Source organism: Brienomyrus brachyistius, unplaced genomic scaffold (assembly GCF_023856365.1).
Source record: "Brienomyrus brachyistius isolate T26 unplaced genomic scaffold, BBRACH_0.4 scaffold39, whole genome shotgun sequence".
In the NCBI taxonomy this organism is placed as follows: Eukaryota; Metazoa; Chordata; class Actinopteri; order Osteoglossiformes; family Mormyridae; genus Brienomyrus; species Brienomyrus brachyistius.
This window is the reverse complement of record NW_026042314.1, coordinates 3,334,763-3,360,803: the sequence shown is the minus strand read 5'-3', so window position 1 is coordinate 3,360,803 and position 26,041 is coordinate 3,334,763. Positions and strand designations below refer to the sequence as shown.

Here is a 26,041-nt window from a genome sequence, read left to right as displayed (position 1 = left end):
TCTTCCTCTGGAGTTTCGCCTGAGTAAAAGAGGTAGGTGAGGAGGTGTACGCTCCAGGTTGAGGAGGAGACCCTTCAGACCACCGCTACTCCCCATCATACTGGCCAATGTATGTTCACTCCAGAATAAAATGGACTTATTGCATGCCAAGTGTCGGGTGGATCGGTATCACCTATGTTATTGCCCTGACTGAAACCTGGCTTGATGACACCATCTCAGACTCTGAGGTTATTCTCTCTAATTTTATGATCTGGCAGACTGACAGGATGTCTCAGTCAGGTAATAAGTGGGGTGGTAGGGTCGGCATATTTGTCAACGAGCGGTGGTACACGAATATTAAAGTACACCCCATTGTTTGTACACCTGACAGAGATGCTGATTCTATCTGTACGCCCCTTCTACCTTCCGTGGGAATTCCCTACTGTAGTAATTAGCTGTGTCTACATTCCACCAAGCACCAACACCAAGGCAGCGGCGGAGCTAGTGTGTGAAGATGCCACCTCCATGACGGCAAGATATCGCGACGCCCCGGAGTTACTGCGGGTGATTTTAACAACTGTAATCTCAACGCTGTTTTGCCATCTTTTCATAAGTATGTGGATATTCCCACTAGGAAGCTTAATACTCTGGACTTATGTTACAGTAACATCTCTGACGCCTTCATCGCGCGTGTACATCCTCCACTTGGCCACTCTGACCACAATGTTGTCTTCCTGCTACCTCACTGCAAACCAGAACTGATACATTAAACATTAAACCGCATGTGCACCTGGCCACCCTCTGGTCGGAGGAGGCAATTGAACGACTATAAGGTTCACTTGCATGTACAGATTGGGACATTTTCCAGGGTGATCAAAACCATAAAGTTTCTGTAATTACAGACTACATCAAGTTTTGTATTTATTCCAATATTCCCACCAGAACTGTCTGGGGATATCCTACCTACAGACCCAGTATTACTTCCCATGTTAAGCACAGCTTGAAGGAAAACACAAAGCATTTCTATGCAAGGACTGGTCTTCTGTCCAGTCACTCAGTAGACAAGTAAAGAATGAGATAATCAATGCCAAACTCAAATATAAGAATAGACTGGAGCAAGAGTTCAGTACAATGAACACCAAACAGGCCTTTTGGTTACTCACTGGTCAAATACCCTACCATGACCTTCATCCCATAGGTAATGATCTTACAACTTTTGCTGACTCCTTAAACTCCTTCTATACAATGTTCGATAAGCAGGACTACTCTGCTGTCTGTGAGGAGCTGCTCAATGGCCTTCCCTCTGATGATCCTACAAACCCCCCCTTTACTGTAGAGGATGTGAGGCAGCAGCTAAGCAGATGCAAAGCTGGCCAGGCCGCCGGGCCTGATCGTGTACCAGCTAAAGTTTTGAAGCTATTCGCCACAGAACAAGCTCCCATCCTTCATTCCATCTTCTGAAACTCATATAGATTGGTGAGCATTCCTACAATTTGGAAAACTTCTACCATCGTCCCGGGTGCTAAGAAACCTCGTCCCTCTGAGCTAAATCATTACCGGCCAGTAGCACTCACATCGATAATAATGAAATGCCTAAAGAAAATTATACTCCATATCATCCAGCCAGCTGTCAGACCGCAGCTGGACTCATACCAGTTTGCCTCCTGGGTGAAGAGCGGAACAGAGGGTACTGTAATATGTCTCCTCCACTCCCTTCTCCAACACCTTGAATCTCCAGGCACCTTCGCTACTGTCCTCTTCATTAACTCCAGTTCCGCTTTTATTATCATTCAACGCCACCAGATGATCAAGAAGCTTCAATTGAACATATCCCCATCTCTCATCCGTTGGGTCCATAATTTCCTCAGCAATAGACCACAGATTGTAAGGATAGGCACAGCCAGATCAGCAACTGTGATCAACAACACTGGACCCCCTCAAGGGTGTGTCCTCAGCCCCTTCCTCTTTACACTCTATACCAATGACTGCATTATTTTTCTAACTTTTTCAGTGTAAGATGAAGTTACTTCAGAAAATGTAAATTTTTTCTAACCCTTTTCACAAATATTTACAAGGGCTGCCAATAATTGTGGAGGGCGCTGTAGCTTCTCTAGCTATATTTTTATCAGTGAGCTCCCTTGCCTGCAAGTTTTCTTTTACATATTCTGCAACACCACCTCCCTTCCTGCTTATCTGGTCCCTACTATGTAAATGATTCTCACTGACTGAACAACATTGAAATAATTGCTGTAGTCATGTTACAGTTTACTATGAAATGTTTCTGTGCAACAGGTCAGCAAAAGAAATGGGTGTGCAGAGGCCTAACAGTGGGGATACGTAAAGACCACCATCCTCAGGCTCAGCAAGTGGTCCATCAACGTCAAGCGGATGACAGTGAACAGCAAACCCCACTTCTGCCAACCATAGTTACCCCATCAGCTTGGAGGGAATCTGTGGCTGAGGGGATGAGGAAATCCACGGGGCGGAAGGACCCATTCTCTGTGCCTGAGTACGAGATCCACCACTGGTCCGGAGTGAGATACTGGTCACGAGAGGCAAAGAAGACATCTGTAAATGAAAAATCCATTCTGGACCTTTGTAATGCCCTGCAGTCGTTTACTCTCTCTTGAGGGGGAGCATTATAGATTTCTAAGGCTAACAGGATGTCCAACACCCAGAACCTTTAAAATTATAAAATAAATTCAGTCTGATATTGTGTCTGCCAAATAGTGTCATCAATTTGCATCATAAATATAACACTTAGCTGATGGTGGACCTAAATTTTCCAAATAAACCAGGAATCATACGAATCATGCCAATGCACTTCGTACTGAATTGCACTGGTATAGTGATGTATGCAGGGTTTCATCTATTCCCTTACATAGTCATGTGTGACGTATTGCTGTAATGCAAATGTTCTTTTTTTTTTACAAAAAAACTTCCCATTCATTTGTGTTCCTGCCACTCTATAGCTAAGCACAAACATTAAATGCCAAAGGCATAGCGGAAACTCAATTGCCGCGTTTGACTGAGATCCAGTGATGGATGTCATCTTCTCCTGGACTGAATGTCTCAGCCCCAAGATGCATTTTACCATAGATTACACAGATCCATTCATGTCACTTTTGCAGGCTTGCTTATAATTTGCTGAGCTTCCATTGTGAGTCAAGTGTCCCGGTCATAAGCTCAGGTCTGCCGGTTGCCCCACTGGCCAAACGCCCACGGCCCTGACTTTCTGAGCTGGATATTGTGGTTTTAAGTCCCATCTGGGGTGATTCTTTTTTTACTTTTCCCTGCTGCCTTCTGCTTTGTGATATAATAAATATTGCAATAAGTTTCATCTCCATTTTCAATTAATCAAACTGTATGAAAACTATATTTGCAGCAATTACAGCTTTGCAGTCCTTTGCCATTAGAGCTGTCCGTTTATGACAATATTAGGGGAAATTTCAATCCTGCTATTCCCAGAGGTGGGACTGGCTTGGTATTTTCTCTGACCTCACGGTGAAGCTGGTCTCACATGAGCTTGACAGGCTGGAGATGTGATGATTCTGTAGGCCAGTCAAGCAGGACAGTTCTCTGGATTCCTCATCTTTCACCAGCTTTGAATCAGCCTTGCTGCTTGATAGAAGTGCTGACCACAGGGGGTGGCATGAGTTGTAAAACAGAGCGGTAACCTTGCTGGTTCATTGCACCTTGTACTCTGTGTAAATCACCCACCTTACCAGCACCAAAAAGCACTACAGAAAGTAATCAGCTCACAGATGTAATGAGCACAGAGCATCACCAGCACGCTGCTCTCAGCAGTTGAGGACATTAATTTTTCCCCACAGAATACTCTGCTTGTGTAGTGTTTGTACTTGGCCTGATACTGAAGGGGCATAAGTGATATTTAAGTGACATGATAATAAAGTGCATTGCTGGGTGTCTCTTTGCCAACCTCGCATGAAACAGTACTGTGTAAATCACCCACCTTACCAGCACCAAAGCAGTCCCATACCATTTTACTCCCTGTGCCATGCTAGACAGAAGCATGGCAGCTATTCTTTGAAGTTGTGCTTCTAAGGCCAGCATAAAAGTTGTATTTTCCCTGTTGCAAAAAACACTGGTAGAGATGGCACAACGAGGCACTGAAGGTTTGAGCCTTTTTAACCATTGTATTGAAAACTGGTTCACTACTCGAAGACACAGTGCACATGGGTGACATTTTGTGGTGAAAGTATCACTCCTGATTTTATATATATATATATATATATATATATATATATATATATATATATATATATATATATATATATATATATATATATATATACAGGTATGAATGCATTTGACTGTTCGTGTGTGTGTGTGTGTGTGTGTGTGTGTGTGCAAACTGACAGACAGCGTGCAAAGGCTCTTAATTTGGATATGTTTGTGAAACGTTCTGCTGCACAGCACAACAAAGAAAAACAACTGGTCAGTGATAATGAAAAGTACAATCAGCATTGTTTTAACCATGAGAGTCCAAATGCTTAGATAAATTGTCACTTTTTCAGTGTAAGTATGCTCCTGAGCTCCACGATTCTGAATGATAGTCGGTTGATTATGATTCTTTTTAGTTCCACAGTACATGCAGATACTACAATCCAAGCATGCACTCTTAGGTTAATTGCTATCAGTTTATATAAAGATTTATAGAAATTTCAGTCAGAGACTGGCTTCTGATATAGAAAGAATGTTTACATTTTTTTTGGCCGTGGAATAGTTTTTCAGTGCTGCATGTAGTTTCTCTTTATTGTTTGAATAGGGCACACTTACACATCAACAAGTGCAGTGGCAGTTGTGATGTTCTCGCATATGAGAAAATACAAGGACAACTTTTATTAAAGAAAACGAAAGGCTTTACTCTCCATACTCCAGTCAATTGCATGCATAGGCCTACTGCCGCATCTCACTTTGCCAACTTCCGCTTCCGTGCGGCTCAGGAGGATCTGGCTGCAGAACACTGGAAAGGGGTCCACAGCTCAAGGGGACCACCAGAGGACAGATGGAGTGGAACCGGGAACCAAGGGATTTGCCAGTGACTGGCACTCACTGTTGTTTTCGACTACAATAAAAACAGCTGTACTGGCTAAATAATGAGCATACAAAAGTAAAAAAAGACATGGATAGGAATAAAAAGGTAATTAAAAATAGAAAAACAACTGAAGAGTCATTCACACTGAACACACGTCTCTGCTCTCAGGACGATGATCCTGCCAACCTCGCCAGACTGTGACAGACCGAACTACAAAACTGTAGACTCAGTGGACAGCTGACTACGCCACCCTAGGAATTTCATCCAGCTTTCCATTGAGACTACAGTTTTGCAGTCTGTTCTGCCAAACAATGTATTAAAAAGTACAGTGTTATACATGACACTGTAATTAGTTCAATTCAAGAGATGTACTATCAAGTTATAATAGTGTGATTATCATAATCACACAAATATATGAATTCCTCTCATACTGAATTAAACAACCCTTTATGCTGTCCCTTATGTGAATTAGTAAAAATCTCAATAGTCATATGCAATTCCAATTCCCCCTTTTATTTATTTTATGGCAGACAGACAGCAGTGTATTATTATATTATAATTATATTATATTTATTATAATTATATAATTATATAATATTATAATTATTATATATATCATTATATTAGGGTGCCCCTCGCAGAAGGTAAATTTAATCTTATTTAATTACATTTTCTATATAGCGTCAGATGACAGCAGACGTCATTTACTGTAAGGTTACCTTTACTATATAAGATATAACAGCTCCCAAAGTTCTTCATCTGGTACAGAAAACATACGCCTGACAGATGTTGAAGTTTATTCCGTCTTTATTCTTCTAGACACCGTGAAAAACTATAAAATAAACATATTATTAAATTCCTGCATTACATTTAATCTTACAAGACATTCTAAAAGATCCATGATATTACCGCTAAACAGCGGCTCATACATCACCGCAATTCCACTTTTCAATACAAGACAACAAGTAAATACAATAAATATAAATTACCGTGTGCGCCTTCTGACCAAATGCTTAGGAGTTATTACAGATCCTGCCGTGACAAGCCGACAAACCACAAGTTGACTCCATGAATCTCCCAGCATGCATTTACTCCTACCCTATTCCGTCACCTGACCATGTATTCAAGGGTTAACACGGATCAATTAAATAGTCAGCAGAGGGCACTGGCATACATTTCACAGTATACATTCTATATTAAATCAAACCAGCAAAAGGTGATTATAAAATAACCGTCTTAGCGACAGTTACAGAGTGGCGTAGTCACCCTTTCGCTCTATAGCGCCCCCTACCCCTACTACGATTATAATTATAATAATTGCCTCATGTGCAGTTACGCTGGTTAAATTACCTGGAAATGTTATTAACTGCACATTCTCCTAGAAACTAACAACGGTGCTCACTCAGGTATATTTATAATGGTCAGAAAGCTGATGTAAAGTCTGATATAGTGCTGAATGTGTTATTTTGTAGACAGTAATAGGTTTAATTAATTTTATATTCCATTACTGTAGAAAGCTATACTTGCTTACTTAAGGTATTTTGCGTTATTAATGTGTGATTTAAATGCAAATAGTTTTATTACAGTCAGCATTTATTCACAGTGAGTAGCTTGTCATCATGAAGAGGAAGTGTGACAATCGTGAGTTTTTGGGCAACCACAGAAAAGCAGGAAAGTAAGTACAGACAGTGAGATAATTAGTGCCAGTCAGATGATAGACGTATACAGTATGTGAGTCAAAGGTTCTTCATATATTAATCATTCCCATTCAGGTAACAAATCCTTAGAAATCCATTCCTGAGCATCATGCCAAGAAGCACCACTTGTTTACTGATAACTGCTTTCATGTAAACTCTGCTGTGCTGAGAGTAAAGATGAAGAGGGAGAGACAGCAAGAGGCTGCTGACGGCAGAGAATGCAGGCGACATGGAGGGGAGTGAGAAAAGGAGCAAATATTGATGGTTAAGAGTGAATAATGACGTCACAGCAGCCTGATCCTGATGTTAGTTTAATATGCTTCTTAGTTTGGCCTGTGGTGTGTATTTCAGATACAGCATTTAATCAGGGAGACTGAGTGTGAGTCAATGACAGAGAGAGAGAGAGAGAGCAGACAGGCAGGTGAAGATGAAGGTGTATTAGGGAGGAGGGGGGAGGAGCTTGGACCTTCACCAAATCAGCCAAATGTAAATGTCACGTCTATCAAACAGGAGACCCTGCTTTCAGGAGAAATGGTTTAAAGATCACACTGGGCTCCATTACAGCTCCCCCTCTTCTTAAGGGGGTTCTTTGTTTCTACTGTGCAAAATAATTTGTAACACAAATGTCTAAACTGGCATGAAAGACAGATTCAGCTCTTGTGAAGACTGGCATGCGAAACTGGAAAAGGCACTGGGGAAATTCAGTGCACATAAAGACAGGCAGTGCCACAGATTAGCACTGATGATATGGATTCAGAAGATCAATCCTGTTAATATTCAACCTTCAGATGAGCTGGAAAGAGCAGCAGCAAGTGAGGAAAAATCTTCTGAAGTTAAGTACTTGGCACGGCAAGGCCTGGCTTTTCGAGGTGTTGGTAAGGAGAGTGGGAATTCTGATCCTTCCTGATCCTTTTGGTTTTGATGTGTGTGTTGTAAAAAACCCTATTTTCCACCCGTGTCATGCACTGCCGCAACCAGAAGAGGGCAGAAGATATGGCACAAAAACAAAGGAAGAAGCCTAACTTTAAAAAAACTTCAAAAAACATCAAGACTCATCCAGCATAGGGTGGTGGGTTAACGAATAACACAAACAATCAAAGAATAAGCAAACAAATGAGAGAAAAGATGCAGAGATGACTGAGAAGCAGGGGATGACTGGAGAAAAGACGACAGGACCAGAAGACAGGAGGGATACAGGGAGAGCGGAGAAGACAGTATAACTGAAGAATGGGAGAAGAGGAGAGACCGCAGAGGAAGGAGAACATAGATGACTGGAGGGGAGGGAATATAGGAGCAACAGAGAGAAGGAGGAAGGGCTGCGGAGGAGAAGACAGGATAAGAGGGGAAAATGTGAGCAGAGAAGGACAAACACCCCCACTGCCCAGCAAAGTGCACTTGTAAGTAAACCACAATTTTAGCCTTGGGCTCAATATCTGGACTTGTCTCTGTGTAGCAATGCATAGAATCCCTGACACTGGTTATGACTGTACTGTATTAGTCCTAAACCTGCCATTATAGTGTAAGAAGAAAAGATTTTTTTTTTTTTTAAATAAATCATTTTAAAAAAAGGTAGAGCGATGTAGCCCCTGGAGAAGTCCCCCCCCCCCCCCCCCCCCAAAGCCCTGTTTGTTCCCTTCTAGCTTCCAGATGAAACTCACAATGCACCCCAATGCCACCTAACTTCTCTTCCACATGATGCACCTTATTTACCCTTTGAATCCTGTCTATTATTGAGCGTTTTTCTATCCATTTGATTATCAGCTTATTACACTGTATGTACATTAGTCAGCCATTTTCCGGACAGTCTGGGCTACTCAGATATGTCATAATTCGATTTGTAAATGCTGACAGTCTTGATATTATCCTTCTTATCAGGAAAAACTACTTCTGCATATAGATATTTCTCAATTTTTAGTCTCATCTAATATAAAAATTGGCAGGTAGTACAAATATAATCTTATAAATGCTGAGATTAGAGTATCTGCGATGCAGGAATGCAGGGGTTTCATTGGGGCCCTTTCTATGGCTTAGTACTGTGAAGGAGTACATGGTTAGTGCCAGGCGCAAATGAATATCTTTGATTTTGCATCCATTTGGTAACTTGTTGAAGTTGTCTGATAGTCAGTAATACATGGTTTAATTAATATGATTCTTTATTTACTACTTTATAACATCTGAAAGAAACTGAAATAGGAAAGCTTATTTTAATTTATGGTCCACTGGATAAACACAGACATTACAGACGGTTTTAGAGTCTAATGCTGAATGTTTTTTGCTATCATTTTTCTGCCTGCATATGCTATGATTGGTGCAGTGAAATTTGAGAATGTGTTTGTGGTCAGTATCATAGCCTCAGACAACAAACCAATGCTGTAGTGTGTCACTGTGTTTACATGTGAGAGGGGTTCCAGTTACATAATGGACTCGTTCTAATTGTTTTGACGGAGCTCGACAAACCTAAAAAATAAATGCTGGTTTTATCAAAAACTATGTCATATAGCTATATTCCAGATTTATTACAGCCAAACACATCTCGGAGCTCCGAGGAACCTCCTTCTCCCTACATTTCCCTCCTTCACACTCTTCCCTCAAATACTGTTACATTTGTCTTTTTTCCACACTCACACCCTATCTTGATCATACTCTGACTGCATGGCATCCATATGCAGGGCAAACTATTTTAGTCTTATCTAGTATAATAGGACATAAACATTGAATTTGATAGTTATCTTTTATTTACACATTAGAACACAACACATGAACATGAAGGGATCGTTTGCATTTGCAACCAACACCTCCGCAAACCCCCTGTGGAATACTGGCCGCGGACAGGGGTGGGAATCCCCAAGCTGGAAGACTGTACTGCATCATGTTAACATTAGCTAGCTAGTTAGCATGGATACAGAGTGCTCCGGACTACAACTATAAAGGACGTAAGGTGTGTGATATAGTAAAACACTTACTAACAGGTAATGCGCGTGAATGACAACTTTACCTGTTACCAGAATAGCCTCCTACACGTTCGCCGAATGACAGCAGGCAGAAGGCGGTGCGTTTTTCAGAAACACACTGGAGTTAAACTTACGCCGCGTTATTTACCAGCACTTGTAACACCAACATTTGCAGCCATTAACTCATATGTGGTAGTAACACTGAAATTACTTTCTCTGCGTCAAAATAAGGCAACACTGTGATTTTGATACTTTATCATTTATACTTAACCGTACCTTCCTCCCATTCCTCCGTCTCTGCTTATTGACATTTAGGAGAGTCTCAGATATAAATCAACGATTCAAAATTATCAAAGACAGACACAACACTGAAAAGATGACAAAGACACAGTTTGAAAGGTAAATATGTTTTATTGCAAATCTCTTATCTTAACATAGCCTACCTTATCATATGTTAACTTAGCCTATCATATTTTATCTTAGCCTATCTTATTATATTTTAACTTAGCCTATCTTATCATATAACTTAACCTATCTTATCTTATTATATTTCAACTTAGCTTATATTAATATATTTCGTCTTAGCCTATCTTATATTTTAACTCAGCATATCTTATCCTATCGTATCTTATAGCTACATTAACACTTAAACAGTATCACTTTCCGTTGGGTCCCGCGGGATCCCAGTCCCAATGCAGGGCTCTAACACGGGTATTCTAAGAAAAAGAAAATAAACACTTTACTTAACTTTACTTAAAGCAGTCATATAACTAATAAATATATAAATAAATACCCAATTAATGCCATATAAATCATTTATAAAAGTATTAAAAACACGGCTGTAAATACTTATACAAAGGCATAACACATTATAGCTATCTTGATAATGCATTATGAATGCTCTGATCTATATATACACAATAAATATCTTCATAATACATTATATCGGCCATTAATCCATAATAAACATGGCTATAATGTGTTATGCTTTTTTTTCTTCAATATTTATACCCATGTCTATAATATATTTATGGATGCATTACAGTGCATTGTGAAGGTGTCAATAATGCAGTTATATTACTGCTTTAAGTCATTTGTAAACCTGAATTCACAACCTTATAATTACTGCCTCTTGCTACTTCTTCTGAAGGGCAGGGGACAGCAGAAGAAGCACCACTTCATCTTCTTCTTCTTCTTCTTGTGGCTCTTCTCAGTAACATCTTCAGAAAGATCTTCGGCATTCACATGGAATGATACTTCTTCTTCACTGTAGATCTTCTCGGCAGCATCAGCATCTTCTTTTGTTTTATCTGTCTTCATCACTTCAGTCTCGTCCTCTTCCTCAGGTCCTTCTTCTGGTATAGTCAGTAGCTGTGATCTGTCTTCAGATGCCACCATACACTGAAACCTGACCAGTGTGGTAGCATCAGCATCTTCTGCCTGCTGGAATACCACATCAGCTTCTTCATTTTCCTCAGGTCCATCTTCCTGTAAAGTCTGCAGCCATATTCTGGCTACATATGCCGCCATGCACTGCCAACTGTCCACTGTGGCAGCATCAGTGTCTTCTGCTTCCTGAAGCTCCTCATCTCTTTCTTCATCTTCCTCAAGGTCTTCCTCCTGGATGGGTTCTAGCCAAGTTCTGCCTACTTGTGACACCACATATTCCACAGCATTCCCTGTACTTTTCCCTCCTCCTCCCTTAACCTCCTCCACATTCACTCCCACCTCACATACATTCTCCTCACCTCCATTTAGCATATCCATCATACTAATACCAGCCTCTGTCCCCTCCATCACAACCCTGGAGGCCTTCCCCTCAAATGTTCCCCACTCTGGTACCTCCACATATTCCTCACTACTCTGCCCCCTTACCTCACCCTCCCCCCGGCTTGTCCGGTCCTTCCTGACTTTCTTTTTTTTGTTAAGGTAGCAAGTTTTATAAATTTCCCAGTCTTCAGATGAAAGGCCGTAATTACTCTGAAGACTTTGAGATGAAATACTAGTGCTGGCTAGCAGTCCATCCTTTCCCACACTCTCCCCTCCCTTACCCAAATCAGTAGACCCCCCCAATCCCCCCTTAACCCCCCCAGCCTGGACAGTGGGGAGTGTCACTGGTGAGAACTCCTCCACACCTTCTCCCCAGTTGATCACTTCATCCCACAGGTTCCAGGCTTCCCAGTGTTGGGTGTTGGTCCATCGATCAGCTCTCTCAATTCGCTCTCTGGGGAATAAATGAGAGATTAACCAGCACTTAAGAGAGATAATAAAATAAATAAAGAGCTGGAAATTCTTCAACCATACAGAAAATACAATTGTTATAATTATTATAATAAATAATTACAGGGTTCACATATATAAAAAAGAAAGAATAAAAGAAACAGCGAGCAAGATTGCAAAAAAAATCTACTGTAAAATGCACGATACTGTAAGTGCAATAGCATATTAAACAGTAAAGTCACCAAATTATAACTAGAATCAAATACGAAACAACTGTGCTCCACATCAAATGAATACCCAGATGAATACTACCAAGAACTGAGTTAACACTAACCAAGCTAAGAATATTTGAAAGTGTTAATCCTGTGTAACAATGTAAATAGATGTAATGATAAACTTAGAAGCATCTAGCCTACTCTGAAAGTAATGGCCCAATTTTTTTTTAACAATTTACCTACCACCCTGTACAGTAGGGGGTCCCAACTTCCGGTCGGTGTTCCGGTACCGTCCGCGCGGAGTATTGCACCGGGCGGCAGACAACCGGGGGTAGAGGAGCCATCCGTCCCGTTTATTAGGGGATCGCGCCGTTTTGGAAAGAAAGCTGCCCGTATTGATGTACGGAAATACGCCATTAGCCCCGCATGTCCGTATACGCCGTCAATCTCCCGCCGCTCGGCATGGGAACCCCCAAATTATACCGCCGTCTTACCCATCCGTGACACTTTTCTACGACGGAAACCGATCCGCGGACATTGAAAGGTTGGGAAGCCCTACTAAACTAGCATGTTTGACATGAATTTACTAACCAAATAGTCTGTCATTATTTAAATATTAGCAACCACAGTAGCAATAAAAACCACTGCACTTTAAATGACGTTAAAAAATATGTAATATTAAATTTTTTTAAATGTTTTTTATTGTATTATAGACATTTACTATGTCATTATAGTATAAAAGGCTAAATAATCAAAGTAGCACAACATCAGTTGAAGAATTCAAAGACATTTTGGAGAGCTAACAAGCTACTCACCTCTGCGCCATTTTCACTCAGAGTTTGTTGTGCTTCAAACGGTAAAGTTTGTTTACGTTGTTTCTATGGAAACTGCTCTGACTCTCCGCTTGACCGTAATATAAAGGCATGTATGCAGTAATTTTCTGATTGCAGATTTGATCCCTATGCAGTAATTGACCACTGACCTCTTGGACCCTCTGGGCTGCCTTCACCTGCATTGAGGCAGCTGTTACGTTTGCTGTCATTACATTCAGCCCAAAATATCAAAGTACAGGATTTAAGATTTGAATTAGTAACAGGACCATGGGAAACAAAACATATATGTTATTGATCCCTCGAAGAAAGTTTTCAATTTTCCCCTTCTTTCAGTTCTTAAATAACGTGTCAGTTTTTGCTCTGTTTGGTTGGGATTTACCATTTTAACATTGTAGCAGTTCCTAGGCAATACACAGACAAATTCTTTTTTTTAGGATGGAATTGTTATGCTGTAAACGATTACCTTCACGTTTCAACAAAGGTACTTGCTTTCGATATATAATTTTTTGTACATGTGTACTCTGGTCATACCCCTTGTACATATGGATGGCATGGAAGGACAGTCACTGCTGTCACCTATACTGTCCCTGTCTGCTTTTCTCATTTAAGTGTTGATACGGCAAAAGAAGATGGACCTTTTGTAGAAATTTCCAGCCAGAGACTTGGTTCCTATATGAAGAGAATATTTTATTTTAATTCAGGCTTGCATGTGATCTCCCCTTTACTGCACAAGGAGGGCACACACATCAACAATTAGCAATGCAGCAAAATACAGATGAACAATTTCTCACAGTTTCAGAATAAATCAGATTTCTCTGTAATTCAGAGATTGTCTAAGACTAGATCATTTTCTGCACTTGAACCTAATTTCAAGATAAATGACACCTGGGTCTATTAAAAGAAGGTGATGCTGCCTGACCCACCAACCAAGGCTGGGAGGAAAGGGAGGAATACTAGTCAAAGGAAGGAAGAAAAGCAGCCCACCCTATCTCATGGTCATGGATACAAAAGTCAGGGAGTGTTACGAAGAAGACACCACACTTAAGACCATTGGTTTTATGCACTGAATTACACCAGATAGAGTTTTTGCATTCTAGCTGTGTTACGTAACATTCCTCAGCCTTCATTTGTTTCCACAGAATGCAGGACATAATTTAGGGTGCCAAACAAGACAGCGGAACTGCAGTATAGCCAATTATTTGTTTCAGTAGTTTTATAACAACTCGAACATAAAATGTTTGTTTTTCTTAGATAAAAGTCCAGTTGAAACAGACTTTATTTTTAAAAGTTAGATTGGATTTAAGAGATGGAACATGTTGCTTGTGTTAATACTGCTTTGATTTTGAGGATGAAGTCTGAAGTGTAGGTGACGTGTAACAGGTTGTTATTTTACTTTTAATTTATAATTATACAAGATTCTGTTTTCCTTCTTCTGTCTAACCTAATGGGTACAATATCCTTTAAACTTTCCCATGATGCTTTTGTCCTGCATCGCCCCTCCCTCTGTCTTTTCCCCTTTATAAGGGTCCCGACCTCATTTCCTCTTCCCTTTGGTGTATTGCACACGCGGGAAGAGGTGAGGATCCCCCGAGTTAGTAAATCAATTGTATAATTATGACCCATATATTATATATTATATTTGATTTATTATTCATCATAAGCAGGGGATAGAAAACACATCTATACATAAGTATATACATTGTTTTACTTTGAGCAGAGAGAGCAAGAGGGCCAGAGCATATGAAGTTTACCCCTTTCCTTATTGTTCCCAACAGGTTCAATAAAATCCGGGAACGACAACGACATCTGTAATATCCCTTCCTCCTGCACCCCACACACACCTGATAACACCCCAAAACACAATGCAGAGTATAGGCAGGGAATGACCGGTTACATAGGTACACTAGTGCGGCTTGTAAATATGCCCTTAATTTATGCCTGAATATCCCTCCCATATAGTGGCTGACCACATATCATGTGAAAGACCCGGAGAGAGTGAGTGTATATATATATATATATATGTATGATGTGCATGTGAGAGACACCATCGGAAGTCTGGTTCAGTTCCTCAGAGGCACTACTATAGAGGCGCTTACAGTAATAAACTTGCTGACCGCAAAAACTGGCACTATGATGGAAGTTATGCAGAAGTGCAGAGTAGATGGAATAATTTTTGTACCTCAATAAGATTGTATGCCTTTTGCCTGTGTCTCCAGCCAGTGCCGGGGGTGTTTCGCGCCTGCAATTATCAGCGGGATAACATTATCGTTCTTTTTATTCTGTGGAAAATGAAAGACCGATTTGCTGGCCAGATTTATTTATGAATCATAAACATGTTGTGGGCTATATAAGTAAAGTCAGGGCTCTCAAGTCTTATGCATTGACTGTGAAACACTTGCATTTCAACCAGTTCACATGTTCACACACCGCACCTTATGTTTGTCAAGCTGAGAAGTAAGGGTTAGGGTTATAATTATCAATAAATAATGTACTTCCCTGTGAAACAATGATGCTGGATGTTTATTTGCATATCATGATATGGTGCAGCCTTTTAATAGGTTTCTGTTTTTCTGTTAATCCATTCATGGTGTTGAATAAGTCAGCAAGCATAAGTGTAAGGCTAGTGAGTGACTGGTGTTTTCGGGGGAGACTCCCTAGAGCTGGAGAGAAATACCTTAAGGCACGGGATGAAAAATCACAAATCTTCCAGGAAAAATGTCAGCGTTATATGTATTTGCCACACAGAACAGAACAAAAAATTCCTTAGGGAATCACTCGCCTACCATAGTCACTATACTACTCAGAACGCCTGGCAGCCACCAAATCAAACATAGGAAAAGGTCCGGATTTATAGCGTTAGAATGTGGTAGAGACTAATATCCATAACGTACCATCCTAGAACATACTGTGTTCTAAAATTTAAGCCCAATTAAAATCTGAATATTAAATGAGGAAAATAATTTGATTTGTTCTTCTATGCCAAGTTGTGGTCTAAAAGCAATAAGACCACCATCCATTATACCTGCTTTGGGGAAAATGCACTCCTGTAGCCACTAGGGGAGCTCTCACCTCTTCTGGGCCCAGCTAAATAATTATGTTACGCATTCTAACAAGCTTTATTATCTGTGTCAATAAGCCCTGCTTTTACACTAACACTCCTGCTGAGAGGCTAGTTTGATTACCAGGTTTGCCCTTGTCATTAGGAACACATGAGAATTTGCACAGTGCTGTTTCACAGTGGATTCTCACTGGTTTTCCCCAAGACTGGTACGATACATTTTATTCAGTTTCATACCACAGGTTATTGCAAGAGGGATCAATTGGTTTACTTTTATACTGGTGCAAGGAAACTATTATTATGATGGTGGGTTATCAAACACAGTAGCTGGCTACCTCAGACATAAGACGCCCATTACGTACCTGTGTATCACCTATATGGGCTTGGAATCTGTATATCAATTGAAATAATTATTCATAGCCCAGATAGCATCATATTATTGTTTCAGCGTTGAAGTATAGTTAAATGCATTGAATTATGGTCAGTGTTAAATTATCAGCATTGAAACTGAATTGATTTTTGGTCATTTTTTCAATATTGAAAAATTAATGGTGGCGAAACCTTGATATAAAGTGACTTTTTCAACATTGAAAATAAGATGCTGAGTTAACATCAATATTATTGAAAATAAAAATGGAAAAATGAATTTATGGGGGGCGGCATGATGGTGCAGTGGTCAGCACTGTTGCCTCACACCTCTGGGACCCGGGTTTGAGACTCTGCCTGGGTCACGTGTGTGGAGTTTGCATGTTCTCCCCATGTCGTCGTGGGGTTTCCTCCGGGTACTCTGGTTTCCCCCCATAGTCCAAAAACACGGTGAGGCTAATTGGAATAGGAACATTATTGTACACGGTGCCATAATCAATGTCCCAGGACAGCGTGGTGGTAACATAACTATGTGCACAGCTATAAGTCAGAACGGTGCTGTTCACCATCATGCAACCCTGGGCCCATGTAACACTGCACACATTATTACATTCCTGGACAGCCTACATCATATGCTCACTAATGTTCACAGACCAGTTATGTCATCATCCATCCATCCATTTTCCAAACCGCTTATCCTACTGGGTCGTGGGGGGTCCGGAGCCTATCCCGGAAGCAATTGGCACGAGGCAGGGAACAACCCAGGATGTGGGACCAGCCCATCGCAGGGCACACTCACACACCATGCATTCACACATGCACACCTACAGGCAATTTAGCAAGTCCAATTAGGCTCAGCATGTATTTGGACTGTGCGGGGAAACCAGAGTACCCGGAGGAAACCCCACAACGACATGGGGAGAACATGCAAACTCTGCACACATGTGACCCAGGCGGAGACTCGAACCCGGGTCCCAGAGGTGTGAGGCAACACTGCACCACCATGCCGCCCCACTCTCAAGACCACATCATCTAATATAATCTCAATATGTGACTGTGTATATTTCTCACACAAGGATAACTGAGAGGTTATCTGATAATGCTCCAGTCCAGTGTCCATAATATACACTTCTTCATTACGCTAATCGTTATCAATCGCATTTTCAGATGCAGAACTATGGGGACAGAAGCAAAAAAGTTACTCATTGATGCCTTTAGTGTAACTGAGCTACAAAAAATTACATCTGCTCAATTTTTGCTCCACTTCTCTTTTCCTGCATTTCCATGAAACTTTCAAGTTGGCGCTGGGGCTTGTGGTCAACCAATAGGAAAAGTTTATCACTATAAGCCCCACCCAGTAAGTCTTGGTCGAGAAAAAAGTATGTTCTTTTTGGAACTAAAAAATGGTTCAGGAACTACCTCCTAAGACCTTCAATTGGGCCAAGTTCGTGCAGTAGGAAATCGCCTTATGACCTGCACCCACAATGGCTTGTTTAGAGACACCGGTTCAGCTGCCTGTATGCTTTTTCACCTGCGGCAGAAACAGCAGGCAAACCAGCACAAACAAGGTACGAACATGCAGTAATGGGGGTTCAAATCCCCAGACAGCGCCACCCACTGGGCCACATAGCATTTCATTTATCAGCAAATGTATATTTAAACCTTTGAGGTCCATCTCAGGCTCTTTGCAAGCAGAGATCAGGTCACTGAAATCTGAAGCAGTGTGTTACTAATCTTACTAAAGCATGACAGAAGTGCTCACTTCTTTAATATTTATTCTGTGATCAAAACATTGACTGCAAAAAACAAGGAGACCATAACATCTCTAATAGGTGAAAACCCTAAATGTCAAGCGCCCCCTACTGGCTGGCTGCAGTACCATTATTAGCACCACCCATCCCCATGTCTTTCAGTGGTAAGAGGCGATTTTCCACATCACTTTCACTTTGCCCCCCCCCCCCCCCCCCAAAGGGGGTTCTTTGTTTCTACTGTGCAAAATAAGTAAGTAAGTAATACTTTAAGGTATTTTGTGTCATTAATGTATGATTTAAATGCAGGTAGTTTTATTACAGTCAGCTTTTATTCACAGTCAGTAGCTTGTCATCATGAAGAGGAAATGTGACAATCGTGAGTTTTTGGGCAACCACAGAAAAGCAGGAAAGTAGAGACAGTGAGATAATTAGTGCCAGTCAGATGATAGACGTATACAGTATGTGAGTCAAGGGTTCTTCATATATTAATCATTCCCATTCAGATAACAAATCCTGAGAGATCCATTCCTGAGCATCATGCCAAGAAACACCACTTGTTTACTGATAACTGCTTTCATGTAAATTCTGCTGTGCTGAGAGTAAAGATGAAGAGGGAGAGACAGCAAGAGGCTGCTGACGGCAGAAAATGCAGGTGACATGGAGGGGAGTGAGAAAAGGAGCAAATATTGATGGTTAAGAGTGAATAATGACGTCACAGCAGCCTGATCCTGATGTTAGTTTAATATGCTTCTTAGTTTGGCCTGTGGTGTGTATTTCAGATACAGCATTTAATCAGGGACACTGAGTGTGAGTCAATGGCAGAGAGAGAGAGAGAGAGAGAGAGCAGACAGGCAGATGAAGATGAAGGTGTATTAGGGAGGAGGGGGGAGGAGCTTGGACCTTCACCAAATCAGCCAAATGTAAATGTCACGTCTATCAAACAGGAGACCCTGCTTTCAGGAGAAATGGTTTAAAGATCACACTGGGCTCCATTACAGCCCCCCCTCGTCTTAAGGGGGGTTCTTTGTTTCTACTGTGCAAAATAATTTGTAACACAAATGTCTAAACTGGCATGAAAGACACATTCAGCTCTTGTGAAGACTGGCATGTGAAACTGGAAAAGGCACTGGGGAAATTCAGTGCACATAAAGACAGGCAGTGCCACAGATTAGCACTGAGGACATGGATTCAGAAGATCAATCCTGTTAATATTCAACCTTCAGATGAGCTGGAAAGAGCAGCAGCAAGTGAGGAAAAATCTTCTGAAGTTAAGTACTTGGCATGGCAAGGCCTGGCTTTTCGAGGTGTTGGTAAGGAGAGTGGGAATTCTGATCCTTTCTGATCCTTTTGGTTTTGATGTGTGTGTTGTAAAAAACCCTATTTTCCACCCGTGTCATGTACTGCCGCAACCAGAAGAGGGCAGAAGATATGGCACAAAAACAAAGGAAGAAGCCTAACTTTAAAAAAACTTCAAAAAACATCAAGACTCATCCAGCATGGGGTGGTGGGTTAACGAATAACACAAACAATCAAAGAATAAGCAAACAAATGAGAGAAAAGATGCAGAGATGACTGAGAAGCAGGGGATGACTGGAGAAAAGACGACAGGACCAGAAGACAGGAGGGATACAGGGAGAGCGGAGAAGACAGTATAACTGAAGAATGGGAGAAGAGGAGAGACCACAGAGGAAGGAGAACATAGATGACTGGAGGGGAGGGAATATAGGAGCAACAGAGAGAAGGAGGAAGGGCTGCGGAGGAGAAGACAGGATAAGAGGGGAAAATGTGAGCAGAGAAGGACAAACACCCGCAATGCCCAGCAAAGTGCACTTGTAAGTAAACCACAATTTCAGCCTTGGGCTCAATATCTGGACTTGTCTCTGTGTAGCAATGCATAGAATCCTTGACACTGGTTATGACTGTACTGTATTAGTCCTAAACCTGCCATTATAGTGTAAGGAGAAAAGATTTTTTTTTAAATAAATCATTTAAAAAAAAAGGTAGAGCGATGTAGCCGCCGGAGAAGTCCCCCCCCCCCCCCCCCCCCCAAAAGCCCTGTTTGTTCCCTTCTAGCTACCAGATGAAACTCACAATGCACCCCAACGCCACCTAACTTCTCTTCCACATGATGCACCTTATTTACCCTTTGAATCCTGTCTATTATTGAGCGTTTTTCTATCCATTTGATTATCAGCTTATTACACTGTATGTACATTAGTCAGCCACATATGCTGTACGGCTTTGTTTTCCGGACAGTCTGGGCTACTCAGATATGTAATAATTCGATTTGTAAATGCTGACAGTCTTGATATTATCCTTCTTATCAGGAAAAACTACTTCTGCATATAGATATTTCTCAATTTTTAGTCTCATCTAATATAAAAATTGGCAGGTAGTACAAATATAATCTTATAAATGCTGAGATTAGAGTATCTGCGATGCAGGAATGCAGGGGTTTCATTGGGGCCCTTTCTATGGCTTAGTACTGTGAAGGAGTACATGGTTAGTGCCAGGCGCAAATGAATATCTTTGATTTTGCATCCATTTGGTAACTTGTTGAAGTTGTCTGATAGTCAGTAATACATGGTTTAATTAATATGATTCTTTATTTACTACTTTATAACATCTGAAAGAAACTGAAATAGGAAAGCTTATTTTAATTTATGGTCCACTGGATAAACACAGACATTACAGACGGTTTTAGAGTCTAATGCTGAATGTTTTTTGCTATCATTTTTCTGCCTGCATATGCTATGATTGGTGCAGTGAAATTTGAGAATGTGTTTGTGGTCAGTATCATAGCCTCAGACAACAAACCAACGCTGTAGCGTGTCACTGTGTTTACATGTGAGAGGGGTTCCAGTTACATAATGGACTCGTTCTAATTGTTTTGACGGAGCTCGACAAACCTAAAAAATAAATGCTGGTTTTATCAAAAACTATGTCATATAGCTATATTCCAGATTTATTACAGCCAAACACATCTCGGAGCTCCGAGGAACCTCCTTCTCCCTACATTTCCCTCCTTCACACTCTTCCCTCAAATACTGTTACATTTGTCTTTTTTCCACACTCACACCCTGTCTTGATCATACTCTGACTGCATGGCATCCATATGCAGGGCAAACTATTTTAGTCTTATCTAGTATAATAGGACATAAACATTGAATTTGATAGTTATCTTTTATTTACACATTAGAACACAACACATGAACATGAAGGGATCGTTTGCATTTGCAACCAACACCTTCGCAAACCCCCTGTGGAATACTGGCCGCGGAAAGGGGTGGGAATCCCCAAGCTGGAAGACTGTACTGCATCATGTTAACATTAGCTAGCTAGTTAGCATGGATACAGAGTGCACCGGACTACAACTATAAAGGACGTAAGGTGTGTGATATAGTAAAACACTTACTAACAGGTAATGCGCGTGAATGACAACTTTACCTGTTACCAGAATAGCCTCCTACACGTTCGCCGAATGACAGCAGGCAGAAGGCGGTGCGTTTTTCAGAAACACACCGGAGTTAAACTTACGCCGCGTTATTTACCAGCACTTGTAACACCAACATTTGCAGCCATTAACTCATATGTGGTAGTAACACTGAAATTACTTTCTCTGCGTCAAAATGAGGTAGCACTGTCATTTTGATACTTTATCATTCATACTTAACCGTACCTTCCTCCCATTCCTCCGTCTCTGCTTATTGACATTTAGGAGAGTCTCAGGTATAAATTAACGATTCAAAATTATCAAACAAAGACAGACACAACACTGAAAAGATGACAAAGACACAGTTTGAAAAGTAAATATGTTTTATTGCAAATCTCTTATCTTAACATAGCCTACCTTATCATATGTTAACTTAGCCTATCATATATTATCTTAGCCTATCTTGTCATATCTTAACTTAACCTATCTTATTATATTTTAACTTAGCCTATCTTATCATATAACTTAACCTATCTTATCTTATTATATTTCAACTTAGCTTATATTAATATATTTCATGTTAACCTATCTTATATTTTAACTCAGCATATCTTATCCTATCGTATCTTATAGCTACATTAACACTTAAACAGTATCACTTTCCGTTGGGTCCCGCGGGATCCCAGTCCCAATGCAGGGCTCTAACACGGGTATTCTAAGAAAAAGAAAATAAACACTTTACTTAACTTTACTTAAAGCAGTCATATAACTAATAAATAAATAAATAAATACCCAATTAATGCCTTATAAATCATTTAGAAAAGTATTAAAAACACGGCTGTAAATACTTATACAAAGGCATAACACATTATAGCTATCTTGATAATGCATTATGAATGCTCTTATCTATATATACACAATAAATATCTTCATAATACATTATATCGGCCATTAATCCATAATAAACATGGCTATAATGTGTTATGCTTTTTTTTCTTCAATATTTATACCCATGTCTATAATATATTTATGGATGCATTACAGTGCATTGTGAAGGTGTCAATAATGCAGTTATATTACTGCTTTAAGTCATTTGTAAACCTGAATTCACAGCCTTATAATTACTGCCTCTTGCTACTTCTTCTGAAAGGCAGGGGACAGCAGAAGAAGCACCACTTCATCTTCTTCTTCTTCTTCTTGTGGCTCTTCTCAGTATCATCTTCAGAAAGATCTTCGGCATTCACATGGAATGATACTTCTTCATTGTAGATCTTCTCGGCAGCATCAGCATCTTCTTTTGTTTTATCTGTCTTCATCACTTCAGTCTCGTCCTCTTCCTCAGGTCCTCCTTCTGGTATAGTCAGTAGCTGTGATCTGTCTTCAGATGCCACCATACACTGAAACCTGACCAGTGTGGTAGCATCAGCATCTTCTGCCTGCTGGAATACCACATCAGCTTCTTCATTTTCCTCAGGTCCATCTTCCTGTAAAGTCTGCAGCCATATTCTGGCTACATATGCCGCCATGCACTGCCAACTGTCCACTGTGGCAGCATCAGTGTCTTCTGCTTCCTGAAGCTCCTCATCTGTTTCTTCATCTTCCTCAAGGTCTTCCTCCTGGATGGGTTCTAGCCAAGTTCTGCCTACTTGTGACACCACATATTCCACAGCATTCCCTGTACTTTTCCCTCCTCCTCCCTTAACCTCCTCCACATTCACTCCCACCTCACATACATTCTCCTCACCTCCATTTAGCATATCCATCATACTAATACCAGCCTCTGTCCCCTCCATCACAACCCTGGAGGCCTTCCCCTCAAATGTTCCCCACTCTGGTACATCCACATATTCCTCACTACTCTGCCCCCTTACCTCACTTTCCCCCCGGCTTGTCCGGTCCTTCCTGACTTTCTTTTTTTTGTTAAGGTAGCAAGTTTTATAAATTTCCCAGTCTTCAGATGAAAGGCCGTAATTACTCTGAAGACTTTGAGATGAAATACTAGTGCTGGCTAGCAGTCCATCCTTTCCCACACTCTCCCCTCCCTTACCCAAATCAGTAGACCCCCCCAATCCCCCCTTAACCCCCCCAGCCTGGACAGTGGGGAGTGTCACTGGTGAGAACTCCTCCACACCTTCTCCCCAGTTGATCACTTCATCCCACAGGTTCCAGGCTTCCCAGTGTTGGGTGTTGGTCCATCGATCAGCTCTCTCAATTCGCTCTCTGGGGAATAAATGAGAGATTAACCAGCACTTAAGAGAGATAATAAAATAAATAAAGAGCTGGAAATTCTTCAACCATACAGAAAATACAATTTTTATAATTATTATAATAAATAATTACAGGGTTCACATATATAAAAAAGAAAGAATAAAAGAAACAGCGAGCAAAATTGCAAAAAAAATCTACTGTAAAATGCACGATACTGTAAGTGCAATAACATATTAAATAGTAATGTCACCAAATTATAACTAGAATCAAATACGAAACAACTGTGCTCCACATCAAATAAATACCCAGATGAATACTACCAAGAACTGAGTTAACACTAACCAAGCTAAGAATATTTGAAAGTGTTAATCCTGTGTAACAATGTAAATAGATGTAATGATAAACTTAGAAGCATCTAGCCTACTCCGAAATTAATGCCCCCAATTTTTTTTTAACAATTTACCTACCACCCTGTACAGTAGGGGGTCCCAACTTCCGGTCGGTGTTCCGGTACCGTCCGCGCGGAGTATTGCACCGGGCGGCAGACAACCGGGGGTAGAGGAGCCATCCGTCCCGTTTATTAGGGGATCGCGCCGTTTTGGAAAGAAAGCTGCCCGTATTGATGTACGGAAATACGCCATTAGCCCCGCATGTCCGTATACACCGTCAATCTCCCGCCGCTCGGCGTGGGAACCCCCAAATTATACCGCCGTCTTACCCATCCGTGACACTTTTCTACGACGGAAACCGATCCGCGGACATCGAAAGGTTGGGAAGCCCTACTAAACTAGCATGTTTGAGATGAATTTACTAACCAAATAGTCTGTCATTATTTAAATATTAGCAACCACAGTAGCAATAAAAACCACTGCACTTTAAATGACGTTAAAAAATATGTAATATTAAAAAAAATTTAATGTTTTTTATTGTATTATAGACATTTGCTATGTCATTATAGTATAAAAGGCTAAATAATCAAAGTAGCACAACATCAGTTGAAGAATTCAAAGACATTTTGGAGAGCTAACAAGCTACTCACCTCTGCGCCATTTTCACTCAGAGTTTGTTGTGCATCAAACGGTAAAGTTTGTTTACGTTGTTTCTATGGAAACTGCTCTGACTCTCCGCTTGACCGTAATATAAAGGCATGTATGCAGTAATTTTCTGATTGCAGATTTGATCCCTATGCAGTAATTGACCACTGACCTCTTGGACCCTCTGGGCTGCCTTCACCTGCATTGAGGCAGCTGTTACGTTTGCTGTCATTACATTCAGCCCAAAATATCAAAGTACAGGATTTAAGATTTGAATTAGTAACAGGACCATGGGAAACAAAACATATATGTTATTGATCCCTCGAAGAAAGTTTTCAATTTTCTCCTTCTTTCAGTTCTTAAATAACGTGTCAGTTTTTGCTCTGTTTGGTTGGGATTTACCATTTTAACATTGTAGCAGTTCCTAGGCAATACACAGACAAATTCTTTTTTTTAGGATGGAATTGTTATGCTGTAAACGATTACCTTCACGTTTCAACAAAGGTACTTGCTTTCGATATATAATTTTTTGTACATGTGTACTCTGGTCATACCCCTTGTACATATGGATGGCATGGAAGGACAGTCACTGCTGTCACCTATACTGTCCCTGTCTGCTTTTCTCATTTAAGTGTTGATACGGCAAAAGAAGATGGACCTTTTGTAGAAATTTCCAGCCAGAGACTTGGTTCCTATATGAAGAGAATATTTTATTTTAATTCAGGCTTGCATGTGATCTCCCCTTTACTGCACAAGGAGGGCACACACATCAACAATTAGCAATGCAGCAAAATACAGATGAACAATTTCTCACAGTTTCAGAATAAATCAGATTTCTCTGTAATTCAGAGATTGTCTAAGACTAGATCATTTTCTGCACTTGAACCTAATTTCAAGATAAATGACACCTGGGTCTATTAAAAGAAGGTGATGCTGCCTGACCCACCAACCAAGGCTGGGAGGAAAGGGAGGAATACTAGTCAAAGGAAGGAAGAAAAGCAGCCCACCCTATCTCATGGTCATGGATACAAAAGTCAGGGAGTGTTACGAAGAAGACACCACACTTAAGACCATTGGTTTCATGCACTGAATTACACCAGATAGAGTTTTTGCATTCTAGCTGTGTTACGTAACATTCCTCAGCCTTCATTTGTTTCCACAGAATGCAGGACATAATTTAGGGTGCCAAACAAGACAGCGGAACTGCAGTATAGCCAATTATTTGTTTCAGTAGTTT

At 40.6% G+C, this 26,041-nt stretch overlaps 3 protein-coding genes and 1 pseudogene across 4 annotated transcripts in view; 1 reads left to right on the top strand and 3 right to left on the bottom strand.

Annotated features, from left to right (window-relative positions):
- The window catches only part of LOC125722480 (cytohesin-2-like), a 256,228-nt pseudogene that overhangs the window by 79,112 nt on the left and 151,075 nt on the right, over positions 1 to 26,041 (bottom strand).
- Positions 1 to 26,041, top strand: part of LOC125722512 (uncharacterized) — a 249,238-nt gene that overhangs the window by 88,169 nt on the left and 135,028 nt on the right. The window lies entirely within an intron of this gene.
- LOC125722481 (cytohesin-2-like) overlaps positions 1 to 26,041 on the bottom strand; it is a 62,523-nt gene that overhangs the window by 15,342 nt on the left and 21,140 nt on the right. The window lies entirely within an intron of this gene.
- Positions 10,531 to 23,581, bottom strand: LOC125722510 (uncharacterized). The gene is made up of 2 exons (XM_048998699.1): positions 23,434 to 23,581; positions 10,531 to 11,561 (listed from the first exon to the last, which is right to left on the bottom strand). Exon 2 carries the CDS (start codon positions 11,481 to 11,483, stop codon positions 10,809 to 10,811), a length of 675 nt encoding a protein of 224 aa, XP_048854656.1. The 5' UTR covers positions 11,484 to 11,561; positions 23,434 to 23,581; the 3' UTR covers positions 10,531 to 10,808.